This window comes from Anabrus simplex, chromosome 3 (genome assembly GCF_040414725.1).
Source record: "Anabrus simplex isolate iqAnaSimp1 chromosome 3, ASM4041472v1, whole genome shotgun sequence".
Taxonomy (NCBI): domain Eukaryota; kingdom Metazoa; phylum Arthropoda; class Insecta; order Orthoptera; family Tettigoniidae; genus Anabrus; species Anabrus simplex.
Window position 1 is genome coordinate 309,816,386 of NC_090267.1, and position 20,085 is coordinate 309,836,470.

The 20,085-nt window shown below is 36.8% G+C and overlaps 1 protein-coding gene across 5 annotated transcripts in view; it reads right to left on the bottom strand.

Annotated features, from left to right (window-relative positions):
- LOC136866296 (mitochondrial glutathione transporter SLC25A40) overlaps positions 1–20,085 on the bottom strand; it is a 246,149-nt gene that overhangs the window by 121,026 nt on the left and 105,038 nt on the right. For all 5 annotated transcript variants that reach the window (XM_067143127.2, XM_067143129.2, XM_067143128.2 and 2 more), the window contains exon 6: positions 19,371–19,452. In XM_067143127.2, the coding sequence (XP_066999228.1) occupies positions 19,371–19,452 (82 nt within the window). The remainder of the gene's footprint in view (positions 1–19,370; positions 19,453–20,085) is intronic.

Consider the following 20,085-nt stretch of genomic DNA (forward strand, 5'->3'; position numbering starts at 1 on the left):
GTGAGATTACCTCGAATGCCATCTTCTTTCCTGCTTATAACCATCCACTTGGTCTTCTTTACATTAAGCCTGAAGCCCATGGCTCTGCTGGCTTCAGTGACAGCATTAAACAGTTCCTGTAGATCCTGGAGAATGGCTGCATGTAGCACTCCTTGAGTCTTTCTGTAAAGAGCATCTCAAAAAATATTTTCTGAATAGATGTTAAAAAAGCATGGGTGAAAGAATACAGCCTTGGCAAACTCCTTTCATAACTGAGACATCTTCCAAGACATCAACTCTTATGCCAGCACTCTGGTTCCAGTAGAGATTACCAAAAATATGGGTGTCCCACACATCAAGACCTAATTCTCGAAGAATGTTCATAAGTTCGTCATGGCGGACTGTATCGAAGGCTTTTTCATAGTTGATGAAACAAGCAAAAACACTGACATTGACATCTCGGCACCATTGGACTAATACCTGCAGACTGAATAATGCCTCTCTAGTATCAAAATCATGTCTGAAGCCAAACTGTGAGGTTCCGATATTTTCCTAACATTTATGATAAATCGAGTGCAAGACCTATAGGAATACTTTCAGAACATGGCTCATCAAACTAATTGTTCTATATTCATTGCAGAATTTTGCATTGGCTTTCATAGGCAATATTACGAAAGTTGATTTGAGCCAGTCACGAGGAATGGTTCCACTGCGATGAATACTGCTGAATAAGTGAACTAATAATGAAAGGGATTCTTCTTCCTCAAGCAGTTTCAGTATCTCAGCATACATCTCATCAGGGCCTTGAGCCTTCCCATTCACTGTTCTTATGGCATACTCTACTTCTGGACGTGGAATATCCACACCATCGTCTGCCCAAGCATCATGATCCTCATTTCTGTGGTCGAAGAAGAGATTTTCTACATATTCCTCCTCTTCTGTGCTCGCTAAGATGTCACCATTCTTATTACAGAGGACTCCACTACCCTCCTTGTTATATGCACCAGTTACTTGTTTCACTTCCTTGTTCATGTTGAAACAAAATCATGTTTTGAATTCAGTAATTCCATTTCATTGCATTCCTCAGAGAGCTGGTATTCTTTTGCATTTCTTATTTTTTGTCATATTAACTTCTGCAAACATTTGTACTTAACAGGATCTTTGTTCTTAAAAGACCTTCTCTGGTCCATCAGCTTCAGAATTTCTTCTGTTATCTGCAGCTTGTATTTCCTTCTTCCAGCATCCCTTAATTTTACTTGACTTATGTCATTAATTGCACATTTGATGTGATTCCAAGTGCCTTCATCATCATTTACATTCACACTGTTTTTTTTTTGCTAGGGCTTTACGTCGCACCGACACAGATAGGTCTTATGGCGACGATGGGACAGGAAAGGCCTAGGAGTTGGAAGGAAGCGGCCGTGGCCTTAATTAAGGTACAGCCCCAGCATTGGCCTGGTGTGAAAATGGGAAACCACGGAAAACCATTTTCAGGGCTGCCGATAGTGGGATTCGAACCTACTATCTCCCGGATGCAAGCTCACAGCCGCGCGCCTCTACGCGCACGGCCAACTCGCCCGGTCACACTGTTTTGAACTTCCACAAGTTTTACATGTAGGGCTGACTGAAATTCATCCTTCAGTGTTTGATCTTGAAGTTTCTGAATCTCAATCCGACTAAAACTACCCTTTAAATGGCATTTCTTCAGCCTGAGATTCATAGAAGCAAACAGTAGGCTATGGTCTGGGTTGATATCGGCACCAGGGTATGTTTTCACACATCTCATAGAACTTCTGAACCACTTGTTAATTGTGATGTAATCAATCTGGTTCTTAACACTGCTGTCAGCATTTGAGGTCCACGTATAGAAACAACATGGAGGTAGCTAGAAATATGTGTTTCCTATAATAATGCCCTCTTCCTGGCACATCTGGACCATGTGATATAGATGTTGCTTCCGTAGGGAATCAGAAATATTTGTCCCGAATGAGTAAATGGTTTACCAACTGATGAGCCCAATTTAGCACAAGGGGTGAAACACTGGCAATCAGGAATGAGTTAGCTGGAAAATTTATAATGTCCAATAACAGACCAACTATATTGGTATTACATCTGGACCAGTCGATCACCTCGGGGATTGCTTGCTCCTAATCTGTAGTCATCAAATACATCAGCCCGTTGGCCATGGCCGACTTTAGCATTGAAATCACCCATCACAATGTTTATCTCAGATGGTTTGGTGTATGATAGGGCTGCTTCAATTTTCGTGTAAAAATCTTCTAAATCAACGTCTGACGCATTACATATTAGAGTATATACTTACTTCAGAGTAATGAACCTCAGTGTGTCACCTGCTGTTGTTTATCAAATTGTGGCTCTATAAACCTACCTTTGTGCTGTTTATTTCCGCAGAACAATTTGCTAGATATCAGACCTAAAATGTAAGTGATAATCATTTCAATTTACTTTAGAATTTTTATATATCTCACTTGGGAAAAGTGGGTGGTATGTTTTATCTACCACCATGCTTGTACCACGTACATATGGACAGTGGGGATTATAAGCTAACGTTGATTCTTGCAAAAAAAAACAATCACCTAGAAAGTAGAAATGAAGTTCAGATAGAGAAACATATGCCACATGTTCTACAGAGTTCAACTGAATAACCAGAGCACTCAACAGCATGGCGCTGTGCAAAATGCAGCATGGAGAACAAGCAAGTTTGAACCATGTGGATGTGCTAAAAATGTAATACTCCATTGTAAAACTTCAGTAAAAATGAAACATGTGTCCAAGATTTTTCACAAATATTAGGATAGCAATGCTCATAATTAGAGAAGCATTGCAACATTTTTATGAAATATCTATTTTTGTGTTTGATTTATTTTATTTGTGTATTGTGTTGTTGTTGTTGTTGTTATCCTTTCTGCCATAAATGAATATAATTAATTTAAATTCATTATTGCATTAAACTAAGGTTTAGAACAGGTAAAATAATAGTAAAACGTATATACTAGCATATACTGGTTTAAATTGACACAGTCCAACTGGCACAGGCGTATGTTATATGGTATATATCACCTTATACCGCCCACATCAAAAACACTAAAAAATTCAAAATCATTATTATGATATTCTGCTAAGTGCACAAAGAAGAACTGTAAACATGTCTTGGACTTTTTCACAACAAATACACATATTGTGCTTCAAAGAGTTAAGGATTATGTCCAGATAGAGGAGGTGACTAATACTGGCAAAGTACTGAAATTTATTTATGAGAATGAAGACATTTACAAAAAGATACAAAAATTGAAAGCTAGAATAGCAGTTGGGTTTGATAAGATTTCTTGGGATGTACTTTAGGCAACAGGTTGGGATATAGCTCTATATCTGAAATATTTATTTTGCATGAAGGAGTCATACCAAATTAATGGAAGGTTGCTATAACAGCCCCTGTGTACAAAAGAAAGGTGATAAACAAAAAGAGCATAATTACAGGTCAGTTAGCTTGACATGTGTTGCTGTAAGATCTAGGAAAGTATTCCTTCTGATTATATTAGGTGTGTTTGCAAAATTACAAACTGGTTTGATAGGAGGCAGTTGTGTTTAACATTTATGGGTACATACAACCTTCTAGGGGACTGCATTCCAGAAAATACTCTACTTATTTGGAAAGTGAAGTGTCTCAGCCATACATGATTTCTCAATACAGTATGCGTATGGAAGGTACTGATTGTATGGGTCATAACTTGACAGATGTGAGCATCAGAATACAAGGAAAAAGTGATGGTACGGAATTTTTGGGTGGCTCATCGATGTAGGAACTCTCAATGCATGGGTACTAAAACGCATCTCTAGAGAAGGCATTTCTCACCTTGATTTTCAATGAGCAATTGTCCAGATTTACAGCACACACTACAGAAATGATGCAGTGCAGGAACTCTGGTACAATGGAATGCATTATTGTCTTCTATAATTCCAGAAGCAAAGAGAAGATGATGTGTGAGCGCAGAAACTTGCCCTACGAGGTCTAGATTCCAGTGCATCAAGTGCAATGTAGGTTTATGTGTAAACGCAGAGGTAATAAGTAGTGTGTACTTACCTTTCAAAACATCATCATTAGTGCAGTAATCAGATGAACACATGTTTTTTATTTGTACATACCACTGCTATAATTCCTCATATGGTCTGTCTGTCTGTCTCAAGATACAGTAAGTGATCTGGGTAGCTTATACAATTTTGTATTTTTTTAAATGTCTTCCTAAAATGAACAACTTGGTCATTTACAACCACTACAAAATCATCCCTAACACCAAACATTCGATCAATAGTTCCAGAAAAACAGAAGAAAACCATGTATACCAATGATTTACAAATGAAAGTATGGGATAATAGAAATTAATATGCCAAATGAACAATAACATCAAATTTCAATAAATGAAATGAAAGACAGCACTACTGCCCAGCATGCCATATATGGCACAACCTTTTCTTCAAAAGTTATATGTCAAATTACAAAAAACAAAAACAAAAAGTTTCTCGGGGCTCTGCATACACACATAACAAACGCTGAAAGCTATAAGTTGATTCTCAAAAAATACCATTTTGGGCATATCCAGGTTAACAACCTTGGCCCCAGCAGGCTTTTGATCAACTGTGGAGAAGTGTTTGCCAATGTGTCACTTATCAGCAATCAATGGTGTCAGCAGCAACTGAAAAGAAGGTTTCATGCAGTTTGTTGATTAGAAACATGATTTGGTTGATGATGACAATAATTTTCTATGTTCTTATACAGTTTGTTAGCCTGCAGTGTAGGGGTAGGGTGTCTGCCTCTCACCTAGAGGCCCCGGGTTCGATTCCTGGCCAGGTCAGGGATATTTACCTGGATCTGAGGGCTAGTTCGAGGTCCGCTCAGCCTACATGATTACAATTGAGCAGCTGCCTGACAGCGAGAAAGTCTTTGGGCTGGGAAGACTTGAGCGTAAGGAGAGGAGCTAATTGACTACGAGGTATGTTCCAAGCTGTCAGCAGAAAGATGACGTGGAATGACATTCACAGATGAATAAGCTTGAATGGAGTTTTTAAAAGCATAAAAGGTTGTATATTTGAATATATTATAAGTATTGGCAACATAGTCCTGCTCCTTGGCTTACCAAGACAGATATTCAATAACATTCCAATTTCTTTGCAAAAGAAAAGGCTAGGAAAACACGAGATAGGAAATCTGCCACCTGGGTGACTGCCCTAAATGTAGATCAGTAGTGATTGATTGATTGATTGATTGATTGGTCAGCATAGTGGCCTTCAGTTTAGAGGGCTCTAAATTTGATTCCCAGTCGAGCCAGAGTTTTTAACAAAGTACAGTTAATTCCTCTACCTTAGGGGCTGGGTATTTATGTTTATCTTAATACACATCTTCCATTACACATAACACTATCAACCATCACAGAAACACCAACAGTGAACACATCCCTTCACACAGGGTCGGCGTCAGAAAAGTCATCCGGCTGTAAAAATGGACTTAATTCATACATAGTGCAGACCCCAAGTAATTGGGATATAGCCAAGATGAAGAAGATTAATATTAGTGGCCTAATGGCTTGCAATGTGTATTCTGTGTTTGCAGTCTGCTAGCAATCACTAAGAGTGCCTTGAAATGAGTGTACGTAACACCTTTACTTCCATGCGACGCCTGTACTACAGATGTACAACTTCAGCGCATTCAATCGCTAGCCCTACATCTTCTCAACTTCTGCAATAAGCTACACTTGATAATCAACATGTGACCTAACTCAATGGGTTCCAAGCATATAACTCTGCTTTCCTTCATTCAGGCTTATGTTCATGTTTATAATACCAAACATTCAATAATAACTCGAGCTGACATACAGCTCTCTTCCTATAACAAATATCTAACACAGTGCCACCATTTTGACTCTTCTTTCTCACATAGCTTAATCTTCTTCTTCTCCTTCTTCTTTTCCTACTGCTTTTCCCATACCTGTGGGGTCGCACATGTGGATTTGGCCCTGTTTTACAGCCAGATGCCCTCCCTGATGCGAACCCTATATGGAGGGATGTAATCACTATTGCGTGTTTCTGTGGTGATTGGTAGTGTGGTATGTTGTCTGAATATGAAGAGGAGAGTGTTGGGACGGGCACAAACATCCAATCCCCGAGCCAGAAGAATTAATCAGAAGCGATTAAAATCCCCGACCCAGCCAGGAATCAAACCTGGGACCCTCTGAACCGAATGCCAGTACGCTGACCATTCAATCGAATCGGACTCTCACATAGCTTAATATCAACCTATTTATCTCCCCATCTACCAAAAAACAACTCTTACTAAACAACTTTTTTTTTCCAACCATAGACACTGTCTCACCTTGGCAGTCACCAAACCATGTTGTCAAAGCATATACTGGTATAAGTGTGTGTGTGTTGATAATCTGAAACACCCCAAAAACTCAACACAGTTTCCCCAAACTAACCTCTTAAACATTTCACTGTCAGCTTCTTAATATTCAAAATTTATTATGAGAAGTATAGCTCAGAAACACACACACATAATTATATATTAGAGAATATAAATATATATATACATTATATGTAACCTGCAGAGCTCATACATACATGAGTTATATGCACTTGGCTGTCAAAATGACCACTAACATTACAGAAATCTGGCAACAGAATATGTATCCTTAAAATATTCTTCTATCATACCAACATAATTATCCCTAAGCTACACTTCTTCTTTGTAAACACTGATCCTTTAGAGAAGAAGAGAACTTTGGCTCACTGGGAAGGATCACATCACGTTTCAACTCATTATTGTTCAGAAAGTGATGTCCTCTAAATTCTTTGGATGAGAAAGCAGACAAAATTTACTCAGCCAAAGACTGCAAGTACTCATCGTAATTTCATGCTACAACTGTAAAAAAATTGAGCTTCATCAGTGGATAATTTCCTACAGTCCCTATTAGATATTCAGTGATTTTCATTTGTTTTATACCTATACAACTTGAAATCTGCCGTTTTCTCAAGAATCAGATCCTCCATTCTATGGATAAAGCTCCTTACAATTATTTCTGTACTAGAGTAAATTATTTAATATGAAGATTGTCATAAAAAGTTTAAGAATACTTAAGATAAGAATCTATCTACCAACAATACACCTTTAGTTTATTACACCTGCAAAATATTCTGTAAAAAAAACCTGTGTAAAATGCATCCTATAAGGTTAACCTTGACAGGAAGGTAAAGAAATGAACTGAGAAGTTGGTCCATCATGTTGTCTGTAGGTTCTTCTATTAACATAATTTTTGCCTCGGGAGTAAAGAGCAGCTTGCTTATATCTTTCTAATTAAAACTGTGTAAAAATATCTAAAATATATATATATATATATTTTTTTTTTTAAACACTAACCTAGCCATAACACACACTATACCACAATGTTTTTACTTTTACTAAACTGCAATTGTTTCAAGGAAATAATGTTTGAAGGGTGACTGCTAAATACGATCAGTCACATTTTGCTCACTCTTCAGAATTTAAATTTTAAGGTTGTATGTCTATAACCTGATCTTAAAGGGATGGAAATAATTAAACACAAAGCAAAACATAAGTCATTTTATAACAGATAAAAATAAAAGTCGTTTTTATGTATAAGGAAATGAAAAAATCAATGTTTATTAGGAAAAATATAGGACACTGATCTCTCTCACCAATCAGGTGCTGTCATCTGTGTATTGCCACAAACTAATACTTGGTACAAAGCCTGAACCTCAGGGTTGATCAAAAACTGTTAGGTGCAATAAGGTCTTCAAATGTGCATGTTTCATGGGTGATTTGTATAACCTTTTCAGTTCATCAGGGCACATAATTTCCTTTTTTTATTTTTTCACCTTTTCAGGCACCATAACAGCTGTAATGTATCTTACAAAGTCGCCGGGCTGAATGGCTCAGACGACTGAGGTGCTGGCCCTCTGACCCCAACTTGGCAGGTTCGATCCTGGCTCAGTCCAGTGGTATTTGAAGGTAATCAAATATGCCAGCCTCGTGTCGATAGATTTACTGGCACGTAAAAGAACTCCTGCGGGACAAAATTCTGGCACCTTGGCGTCTCCGAAATTAGTATCTTAAAAATTAATTACTCTTATGTAAGATGAACACTGATTGTTCTATGTCAATTTTCATAATTCTGTTAGGTATTGTAGGCATAGGGCATTTTTGGTTTGTATAGCTTCAACAAAAACTCTGTCCAGGCTTTAAAGTTGACTTCAGTAGCACAGTTTACTACCTTGAATACGGCAGGTTTGATTCAGCTGTTTGTAAGCACATCCTTCCAGTGCCTCAGTGTAAGATTTTGCTTTAATAAGGCTCTTATTTTTGTCTCCTGCCATATATGAATGTCGCCGTATTGGGAACACAATTTCCACACCACCAAAAGGTTTTTTCTCATGAAGCAGGTAATGCAGGGAGCGCTGGAGTGAAATTTCTGTTTTGGCCAGCAAAAGAATTGAAGAAAATTGCAAAATACCATATATCTGAGCTAAGCGCACTGTTCACAAAGTGCTCTGACAATGAGCAAACATCATCGTCACCCTTTTGAGCATGCTCGCATCATATGTGTAAAACAATGATGTGAAATCTGACAAAAGGTGAATAGTGAATGATATGAAATAAAGTTGAAGGTGGTAATAAACATCAGATGTAATATTCTGGATGGGAAAGTTCTTCTGAGTAACCACCTCAAGTTCTTTATAGATTCCTTTCTGCATTTAATTTTAAATAATAACATTTTGAACTTCAATGAGAATGAACTTCCTTTACTGTCCCTCTTTTCTACAGTAGGTACTTCAGTACATTATAAATGGAGGGGAGCTATTTGAACCCTGATCAGTTTTGTTCTTCAGCATGTGGACTTGCTCTCTGTTAGCCATTACCTCATATCTTTCCCCTTCATTTTACCACCGGGCTATGATCTTTTTTTTCTTTTTTTTTCTTTTTAGCCAAAATTGATCATACTTGCATTTTCTCTATATCAAGCAGTGCAAACTCATTTTTGACAAAAAATGGACTATACAGTAATTGCTTTTAGCCATCACCCTTTTCTATCTTCTTTCGCTACTGCTTTTTCTCACACCTGTGGGGTCGCGGGTGCGAACTGTGTCGCACTTGTGGATTTGGCCCTGTTTTACGGCCGTATGCCCTTCCTGACGCCAATCCTATATGGAGGGATGTAATCACTATTGTGTATTTCCGTGATAGTTGGTAGTGTGATATTTTGTCTGAATATGATGAGGAGAGTGTTGGAACGGACACATACACCCAGTCCCCGAGCCAGAAGAATTAATTAGAGGCGATTGAAATCCCCAACCCAGCCAGGAATCGAACTCGGGACTCTCTAAACCGAAGGCTAGTACGCTGACCATTCAGCCAACGAGTCCCATCACCTTTTTCTATATTAGCACGAAATCTGTTCAAAATTCCTAGAACAATTAATATGCATGAAAACAGTCTATAATACTGTGTTTCAATTTATTAATTTATATGGTGTATATACATAACTCATGGTTAAAAATATTAGTAATTACATTTTTTCTTCATATCTCCAGAGTGAAAATAGCTACTGGATCTACCTTTTAAAAAAAATCAACATAACTATTCACTGTTAATCCAACAACAGAGCATTTTAAACTTTTTTTTATGTTGCACCAACACAAATCTAATGACAACGATGGGATAGGAAAGAGCTAGGAGTGGAAAGTAAGCCACCATGGCCTCAATTAAGGTACAGCCTCAGCCCGGTGTGAAAATGAAAGGCAGAAAACCATTTTCAAGGCTGCTGACAGCTATGTGCCCCAAACCATGCAGCCACTCGCTCGGTCACAACAACAGAGCATCATAGTAACCATTTTCAAATAGGAAGGAAGTCCCACTGAGTGTGCTCTGCCTGATCTTAATTCTAAGCCATATAACAAAGGTCGAATGCAATCATGACTAACGGATTCACAAGATCGCCTAAATGAGTAACAACTAAGCCGGATTTGCGAAGAATTTTGCAGAATTGGTGTCATTCATGACGTACAGCTCCTTGTTGAAGATCGCCACAAGACCTATCTGTGTCGGCGCGACGTAAAGCCCCTAGCCCTTGTTGAAGAACATAGTAAGGACAGGCTACACTATCCCATTGCCATGGAACTCGATAAAGCCTACGTGCATTACACGACCTGATTTGGCTAGGACTTCGAACACAATGTGAACCCGAGTACCTTGCCAGGAAGCTACATCCAAGCCACTGCAGAAGTGCCTGATAAATTTTGCATTACAGTTGGTACTGATCAACATTGTTTTGGCAGACCACTATGGCTGATACCCTAGACAAGAACTTTTCAACCTGTAGCAACAAAAGGTACCAATATAAATGGTCTGTTATTGGACATTACAAATTTTCCAGCTAACTCATTCCTAGCTGCCAGCGTTTCACCTCAGTGTGCTAAGTTACCAACCGATGAGCCCAACTTAGCACACTGGGGTGAAACGCTGGCAACCAGTAATGAATTAGCTGGAAAATTTATAATGTCCAATAATGGACCATTTATATTGGTATTATAAATTTACTCATTCGGGACAAATATTTCAGGTTCCCTATGGGAATCAACACCTATATCAGCAACAAAAGGTGTAATTTAAAATCCCAGAGTACACTCATAACATCTTACACATCATTCACAAATAAAAGTAACATTGTTACAAATCTTTGTTTGCAGTTTAAGACAGAAATGTAAATTTATGAGAGAAAAACTATTGCAATATAATATGAAAATTATGAAAATAATAATAATAATAATAATAATAATAATAATAATAATAATAATAATAATAATAATTTAAATTCTATAATTTTTGCTTATGTGGGTAAACAATATAGTCATCATTATCATTATCATCATAATCATCATAATCATTTCTTCACTCCAGCAAGCCGGTTGTGGTTGTGTACGAGCCACTTCCCATTTTGTCCTGTCCATTCATAGATGCTGTTCATATATGCGACGCCAGTTTACATCCCTAATTTCGAAGTCCCTGAAAATCTGCTTCTCCCAAACATCAGGAGGTCTTCCTCTTGGTCTCTTCCCAGGAACACTGTGGTTGAAGTACTGTATGCTCGAAGAGTCATGTGAGGATCTATTCTTTTCATGTAACCATACCACTGCAATCTCTACAGTTCTAGGGTCCCCAACAGGCTTCTTTCCAATCCAAGCTCTATCGGATATCCGAACTCCTTATTTTATCCATCTTTTATTTTTGTAGACAAGAATGGAGGAACTTCATTTCTGTTGCCTGAAGATGACTCTTTGTTGAACCAGTAAGTCTGCTTCCTGACTATACATCAATATACATCCCGGATATATTTTATACAAGCTGATCTTGCTAACTAACAGAAATGTTTCATCCCAAAGTATTTGACATACAGCATGATAGAATTTGGAAGCTTTCTGTATTCGGTTGCTAATCTCTTGATGTATGATATTGTCTGACGTCAGAACCCTACCTAAGTACTCGAAGTTGTCTACAATATCTATCTTCTCATCTCCAATTCTGAGATCAACAGTTGGAGAGTTTCTACTCATCACCAAGCCAACTGTCTAATGCCCGTTGCTCATGGTAAAATGTTTTGTAAAATTTGTGGTACAACTAATTTTATAAAATATGATGAAAAAAAGTTGTGTTGTTCACGGTAAAATTATTTTATAAAATCCGTGGAAGCATCAAGATGGCCATCTATCAACTAAATTATGAACTAAAATGTGTATGTGCTGCCAAGAATTGAGTTCGAAGCCCATTTATATTCGTCTTCACGTCAGTTTGGCTTGTGTTTGGCTGAGCTTGTGACACATATTCCGCGACTGAATTTTCTGCCTCCCTTCTTGCATTTTTGTCGTGATACATTGGTGGTTAACCTCATACAAACACTAACAGCTTCCTTAGTCTGCCCGGATCCTGCCATTTTAGAAGTGTGTGTTTATATTTAGAAACGAGCTTCACAATCTTCTCATGCTGCAGTGCCAGCATTGTCATGTCATGTTTGCTAACTGGTTCATTTCACACAATTAATTTTATGGAATAGAACTTGTCTTATTTTACGAAAAGTTTTATCAAAGGTTTTATAAAATTTTAATCTGACTGTGAGCAACGGAAATTTTATAAAATTAAATTATTGTACAATACATTGGAAGGAAAATTTTACCATGAGCAACAGGCATTAGTTTTGCTGATTTTAAAATCGAAGGTTGTAAAAGCTTTATGCCAAAGATCTAGTCTAGCTTGTACTTCTGCTTCCATCTCACCCCATTCCATTACATCAGCAAAAACCAGGGCATTCATTGTTGAATCCTTTCTTTTAACCAAAACAATATAGTACGAGGAATAATATAAGAACCTTTGGGGTGCAGGAGAGCTCACAAGAGAACACTGACAAACTTGCCACAAAAGTTTTCAGGGTAGGCAAAAATATGAACTGCATACTATAAACTTGATAATGTTTCTGTATTGTCACTGTAAAGCTTATAAAAGAGTTTGCAGATGTCCCACCTTACAATCCAGATATCAATTTAATTAAAATCAACTAGTACATGTTTCGTCCTTGTATCGTGGACATCATCAGTTATAGCTTACATTCCATTTAACACTAAAAGATAAGGGTATCATATAACAAGAAATGGGTAAAACTATATAAAGGCTAAAATATCAAGTCCTTGTTGTTTAAAAGTGACTGTAAAATAAGGTACAAACTTCGGCTCTTCTTAAAATAGATCATGTTGATTTAGTCATTATAATACCATTTTTTTAGTTTGAAGAAAATCTTGACTTGTGCTGTGTGGGACATTGTGTGAAATCATGCTTAAATCAGGTTGTTAAAAGTTCAGGTATTAAAAGAACATATATCCTCGCTGGCTTAAGTTGGTTTATCCACATCTTGCTGTAGAGGGTCTGCTGTGCCAAACTGACTGTTTACATTAGTCCTAATTTTTTTAAAAAATAAGGACAGGAAAGCAGCCTATTTTGGTCACATCTTCAGAAATAACAAGTACAGCCTGATACAAGAATGGAAAGGTGGAGGTCAGTGGAGAAAATTGGAGAAAGTTGGTTTATCCACATCTTGCTGTAGAGGGTCTGCTGTGCCAAACTGACTGTTTACATTAGTCCTAATTTTTTTTAAAAATAAGGACAGGAAAGCAGCCTATTTTGGTCACATCTTCAGAAATAACAAGTACAGCCTGATACAAGAATGGAAAGGTGGAGGTCAGTGGAGAAAATTATCCTGGATGCAGAATCTCTAACAGTGGTTCAAAATAGAAAAAAATACTCCACGATAGTCAACAATCTTCTGTGAGAAAACAGCGTTAAGAATGGGGATTACTTGCTAAAAATTTCTACTTCCACACACCATCATTTACTAATCCTCGAGGGATATCTCCAGTTACAGTTGCTAATGCTTTCAAGAAACATGTTCTGTTGTTGGTCTTTTAGCTCAGAGTCCACAATAACCATTTATCTACTGCACAACACAACTGCAATGATGTATTAGACATGTTGTACCGAGGACAATATAGAAAATAAATTAACTGAAATGAGAGTCTTGCATAACTACCAGGAGATAAGACCAACTGATTATTCCACTTCTGAGAATTCAGAACAGCCTATAATACATTAGTTCATTTGGCTGCCTTAAGACAGCAAGTATAAAAGTGTTCAATTTCACTCTTGGTTCAAATCTACAAGTGGAAACGAAAAACAGTTCTGAACAAAGTAGAGGCATGAGGTTTTCCGAAGACTGTTTCACTGATTTACCATTATGGCTTCATAATAATCTCAATAAAATATATTGTAAATTAGCTACCATTAGATAGTGGTTGTAATTTTTATTAACCACTAGCAAATGTACCCATGCTTTGCTATGGATTTCTACGTAAATTACTGTACATGCAGTGAGTAATATTATATTAAATTGCATGTCTCTTAGTGCTATCCAAGAAACAAAATGGGGAGGACCCCATGCGTTTGCAATATAAGGTGCGCATTGGGGAATTTTGATGATAATGGCTGGCCACATTTCCTACTGCCATTTACAACTGAGTTCGGGAGTTTCTAGTATAACGACAGGCTCACTGGCCAAATGCCATTCACAACAGATATGGCAGTTTTCATTGCAAACACAGGTCTCTTTCCCTAATTCCAGTCACAACTGAGTTGGAGAGATTTGATTACAATCGAGAACTACAGAACTACAGCTCTATCTAACAGATACGGGATCGAGATACGACAAAACGTCATAGGAGACCAAAGTTGCAGATCTTTCCAAATTGAACTATGTTATCTGTTTTCTGATATGATTTACCGTTTAGCAACAAATTACCCCGAAACAAAGGTATGCACCATCATTAAAATTGCCTCCACATTTCTATATTTTATTCGGGGTCAAATTGATACACATTTGAACAGCTGGAATTTTTCCTCAAAAAAAAGTCTGTCCAGGTTTCGAGATGAACACTCGCATAAATATGGACAAATTAAGAAAGAAAATAATAGTGTTAAGAAAGTCGACATCAACTGAAAATAGGATAATAAGTGAGGCCAGCCGCATAGGGCAAATATGTAAATACCATGTGGATGCATTGGACAATGAAATGTCCCTCGTTAAATTGTGATGATATGAGTTATAGATTTAAGCGGTAACAGAGAAGAAATTTAGGTGCAGAGATTCTTAGGTAATCAGATTAGATGACTTACGGTGTTATTACTTAAGCCTAAAGAGGCAAGTCAGAGGCAAGAAACTAAAGCAGAAAACAGAAGTAGAAGGGAAATACAGTAAAAATTATAGCAAATGCCAGGAAACACCTTATGGTGTGAAATAATCTGCGGTACTGTTCAGATATTAACAATCCCCATTAGTAGCGGCACCTGTTATTTGCAAAGCGTGAAATTGTGACATTTTTGCACAATTTTACAAATTCGGCTCAAAATATGAAACCTTAAAATAATCACAAAATAATCCAAGAAAATGTGTGGAATCACTATTTGATCCATGAAGCATAATGAAAGGTGATTTAGAAAATAATGAATGCTCTCGTCTAATAAAGCAAATTCCCACCGTACGAGAACTTTCAACTAGTGTTTAGGGATCTAGTTGATAGTTCATGTGCCGGGCTGAGTGGCTCAGACGGTTGAGGCGCTGGCCTTCTGACCCCAACTTTTGAAGGTGCTCATACACGTCAGCCTCGTGTCGGTAGATTTACTGGCACATAAAAGAACTCCCGCGGGACTAAATTCTGGCACCTTGGAGTCTCCGAAAACCGTGAAAGAGTAGTTAGTGGGACGTAAAGCAAATAACATTATTATTATTATTATTATTATTATTATTATTATTATTATTGATTGTTCATGTACAGCAAATAAAGCTATTGACGTGACTGCCGTTCATCTTTCCTTGAAATCAGAACATGGGCATTTGATGGAAGCTACAGTGAAGGCTTTATGGATCCCAGTCAGCGATGTCAGTAGTGAGCAGTCATTTTCAACGTATTGTAATATAATAACTGATAGAAGAGCTCTGACTTCCAGTAATATTGAACTCATGTTATCTATGTCTTTTTCAGACTAATGTGTGAATTATGTACATAGCCTAGGCTCCACTTGTTGAAGTGGCAAGATAATTTTTTTCCAAGTATCCTTGCTTTGATATATGCAATATGGGTTTTCCACAGAAGAGTGTCTCTGGTGTTCCTTGTACATATATAAATATAAAATATGTTTTACTGCAAATATGCTATCAACTACCTTTTGGTTTACCTTTTATTGTTGTAAAGTGGAAATAATAATTTAGCGAAATAATTGACGAAATAAAATAAAAATAGCCAAAAATATACCGAAAAAACATTTTCAATGACGAAATTAGTCAAAATTTTTCACCACAAATAGATGCCTCTCTTTGAAGACGACTGTAATCTCCAATGATATTCCGCAAATATCTCGCAGAATGGCACCTTGACGTCTCTCTCACTTTCTATCCAAGGAAAACCACAAATTTACAGGAATGATGACCAAAATGATATTACGTTACTTCCTTGCCGGCAAGCAGCCAGAGAAGTTGCCATGGTAACTGGTAGGTTCGCTGTCAGTCACTCAATGCAGAGCATGAAACCCACAGAAAACAGCAATTTTCTCCATTTTGAAGAGTAAGCGAAAATATGTACATTACAAAAGTTGCTTAAAATGAAGGGACGTTTCACATACAGTCCACAGATTTTTAAGAAAATCAATACTATAAGAGGAAATGGAAGAAAATTGTCCTATTTTTCCTATAAACCCCCAGTCTAGTCTATTCAGCGATTTTTATGTCATACGCAAATCTAAACCTTGCCTTGGATAAGAATACTCTAAATATGAAGTTTGGTCGAGATCTACCCAGCCATTTTGCCGTGATAATGGAACAGACAAACAGACACGAAAACTAAAAACACTTGATATGATCTTGAGTTGACCTAAAACGAATAAATATCTTAAAAATTGGCAAAACAAACAAAATTAAGGACAGTGGACCCCCTACAACTTTATTTATATAGATTAGATATTTAAAAAAAATAATCAGTTCCCAGTACCATTTTTAAACTCTGCTTTTAAGTCATCACCATCCTCACTATATGCTGGATGTGTCTGGAAAAACTACTAACTAAACACAGTCGTAACCCCTCCTTTTCCATTCAGTTCAAAAGAGGATTTTAAACATATTTTGTCGTTCATCTTTTAAGCAAATTATTTTCTTAAACACAATTATTTTATTAAAAACAGTAAACATGGAACAACTATGAACATCGGTTCATCCAGTAGTGTGCTTCCCGCTCAGCGCTGTTGCCACAGTGACAGAAAGAGAAATTCGACAAGGTCCTATACTCGCAATGTACATACGAAGTTCTCCTTGTACTCCAAATTGAAATGATTGTACAGTATATGATAGAAGCCCTAACTGTTTGATTATCCATGTTTACAACAAAGTTCACACATGCTTCCAATTTTACAATATGAGCCAGGTATAGAGCAATAGTTAATAATTTTAATGTTATTTTGCTTTATGTCCCACTAACTACGTTTTTACGGTTTTTGGAGACGCCGAGGTACGGGAATTTAGTCCCGCAGGAGTTCTTTTACATGCCAGTAAATCTACCGACATGAGGCTGAGGTATTTGAGAACCATCAAATACCACTGGACTGAGCCAAGATCAAACCTGCCAAGTTGGGGTCAGAAGGCCGGCGCCTCAACCGTCTGATCTACTCAGCCCGCCAGGTATAGAACAATATATCCTGTAAAATGTCATACGAAAGTTAATTGCGAACATAGCACTAAACTAATGTGAGGCTGTGTTTTTATTTGGTACAATGTAATCAATACCACACAATATTCTAAGTAGCATTTCCAGTAGTGTCTTTAAAGGTGAAATAAATACATAAATGATTTCCAGTATTTGAAACCAAGGGATTTCAGTAGTGTGTACATGAAAGATATGGAACCCCTGTAATTAATTTTCTCCTTCATTAAGTACACCAATTTCTTAGCTGTTGGAAATTCTCCATTATCATACAAGTCAAATATTCAACGTAAAACATATTTAAACTCATCCAAATTTGTTACATGTTTCTGAACTGTGCGATGTTTTCCCTGGTGATCTAAATATGGACTTATTTCCTATTTCAACATTCTTGCTTCCCTCAGAAAGAATATTGGACACGGTATGTACACTTACTTCTTATTTTTCTCTTATGTGGAAGAACAGATGTCAGCTGCTGGTTTTGATAAAAATGTGTGTTCTCATGCACTTCTGTACTTGAAAGCTTCCTTAAAAAGCCCCCCCCCCCCCACTCTCTCTCTCTCTCTCTCTCTCTCTCTCTGTGTGTGTGTGTGTGTAAATTGTATTTCTTGCCTGATTGTGTAGAACTTTACCGGTAATACCATTATCAAGTGCTTGATTACTACTCGGCTTCCTGAGATGACATGAATATGAAACTTCAGCTCACACCATATCTTATACTTCCACCACACTAACATGATACCGCAATACTGTCACCCTACTTTGTACTTTGCCAAGAGAGATCCCCGGTGAACCTAAATATTTCAGCACCTTCTTATTTTTCTCTTATGTGGAAGAACAGATGTTTAAATTATCTCTTCAGTATAAGGGCAGATGGTATCTCCTGAATGCCTGGTCATAGAAACACAGAATTTGGCTGGAAAGCTTCAGAATTTTTAACGCTGTGACATAAGTTAGCACTACCAAAACAGTTGAATTTATAATGATTTTCATGTGTGGAAATAAATAAAGATATCAAACACAGCAATCCAGCATGTTAATTTATTTATCTAGGCAACAGCGCACTATTCCATTGGCTGATGTGGACAGGTGAGCAAATCTGGCTCCTCCATCATGTTCATAGTTGTTCTGTGATTAGTATAATGATAAATCCAAAATTGACCAAATCTCGAAAAATCATTTTCCATTTTCTCTGAAAGGAAATCTTATACCATGATAAAGCCCAACTGGATGACAAAAACTTTATGAATTCAAGTATATTATTTCTTACCTCTCTGTCTTATTCCAACGTGATTAATACCTAAAAAACTCAACTCCATCTAGTTAAATCAATAACTTTCTTCTTCTACAAACTGCATTAACATTTATTATGTCACTTTAACTACTAGCAGTTTGAATTCCAGTTCTGTCATATGGCAACAGAAAACTATCATGTCATTAGGTCCTAGATCAAGTTAAGTGCTGCTAGCACCTCTAAAAAGGCATCTGAAAAGCAAGTAGCTAGCAGCATTAGCAGAGAGATCATAGTAAATTAACAGATCTAATAAATTCTGAACTAATTAGCTGGTATGCTACACCTAAAAACTCTATTAAAAAAACAAGTCTACAAACTGAAATACAGTTCAAGATACTTTAACTTTACTGCTATGTGACTATCATCTCAATTATTAAGACAACTTGCTTGACCATTTAACGCCGTAGCTTACAGTTCATGAAAAACAGTATGTCTGCAGAAAATTATACAGAAGTTCATAATAAAGTAATGATATGAATAGACAGCTCTCCAATAAACCAAATATGTACTACACTAACGTCTATGCCTACCCCTTAGTTCCGTTTCCTGATACAGGGTCAGGGATGAGGCAAGATAAAATTGTATGGCATTATTTTATGGCCGGATGCCCTTCCAGTCACCAACCTAGTTGAGGATATTACTTAATATTATTTAATTCTTTTAAATGTCCAAATAGTTTTAAAAAGCACACAAACAAGCAGAATTTCATTACAAAAAATAATACCTGCAAAAATCTCCTTTTCTCCTAATTCAATTTGTTGATGAGTCTTTACAACATCGAATGGAGTTGTGACTGTAGCAGCAATCTACAACAAGCATGAAAGAATTTCATTAGTATGCTAACAAAAAAGATTCCATAAGTCAAATTAATTATAGTTAGAAAAAGTGAATGAATGAATATGAGTATAAATGTGTCAATATTAAGTTCTAATATTTCATACCATACAACTTCTATATTTTAAAGAAACACAGTGTTAAGTAGGGGCCATATAACTATGTTCTCAAAGAGAAGCACTCATACGCTACTCATATGTATGTATATGTCAACATAATAATAATAATAATAATAATAATAATAATAATAATAATAATCAACTAGGAGAATAACAAGGAGGATTTAAGCCCTGGAGAAGCTACCCGCAACAGATAAACACCTTAAAATTAGTAATGAATGTCTACAAAAGAAGGCAAAAACAATAAGTCCTAACCTTTATAACTTAAAACAAGGTTATGATTGTACTCGCAGACCTTCAATGATCTAGATACTAAGGAATTTTGGACTTCATCACGAATTAATAAAAAATGAATTAAACCCTAACAAACACTAAATCCAAACTGAAATTCAGAAGAGAAATCTGAGCCATTCACGATTAAAACAGGGCTAAGATAGTTTACTGCCATTACTTTTCCGTTGTTCTAGAATACATGATGAGGGAATG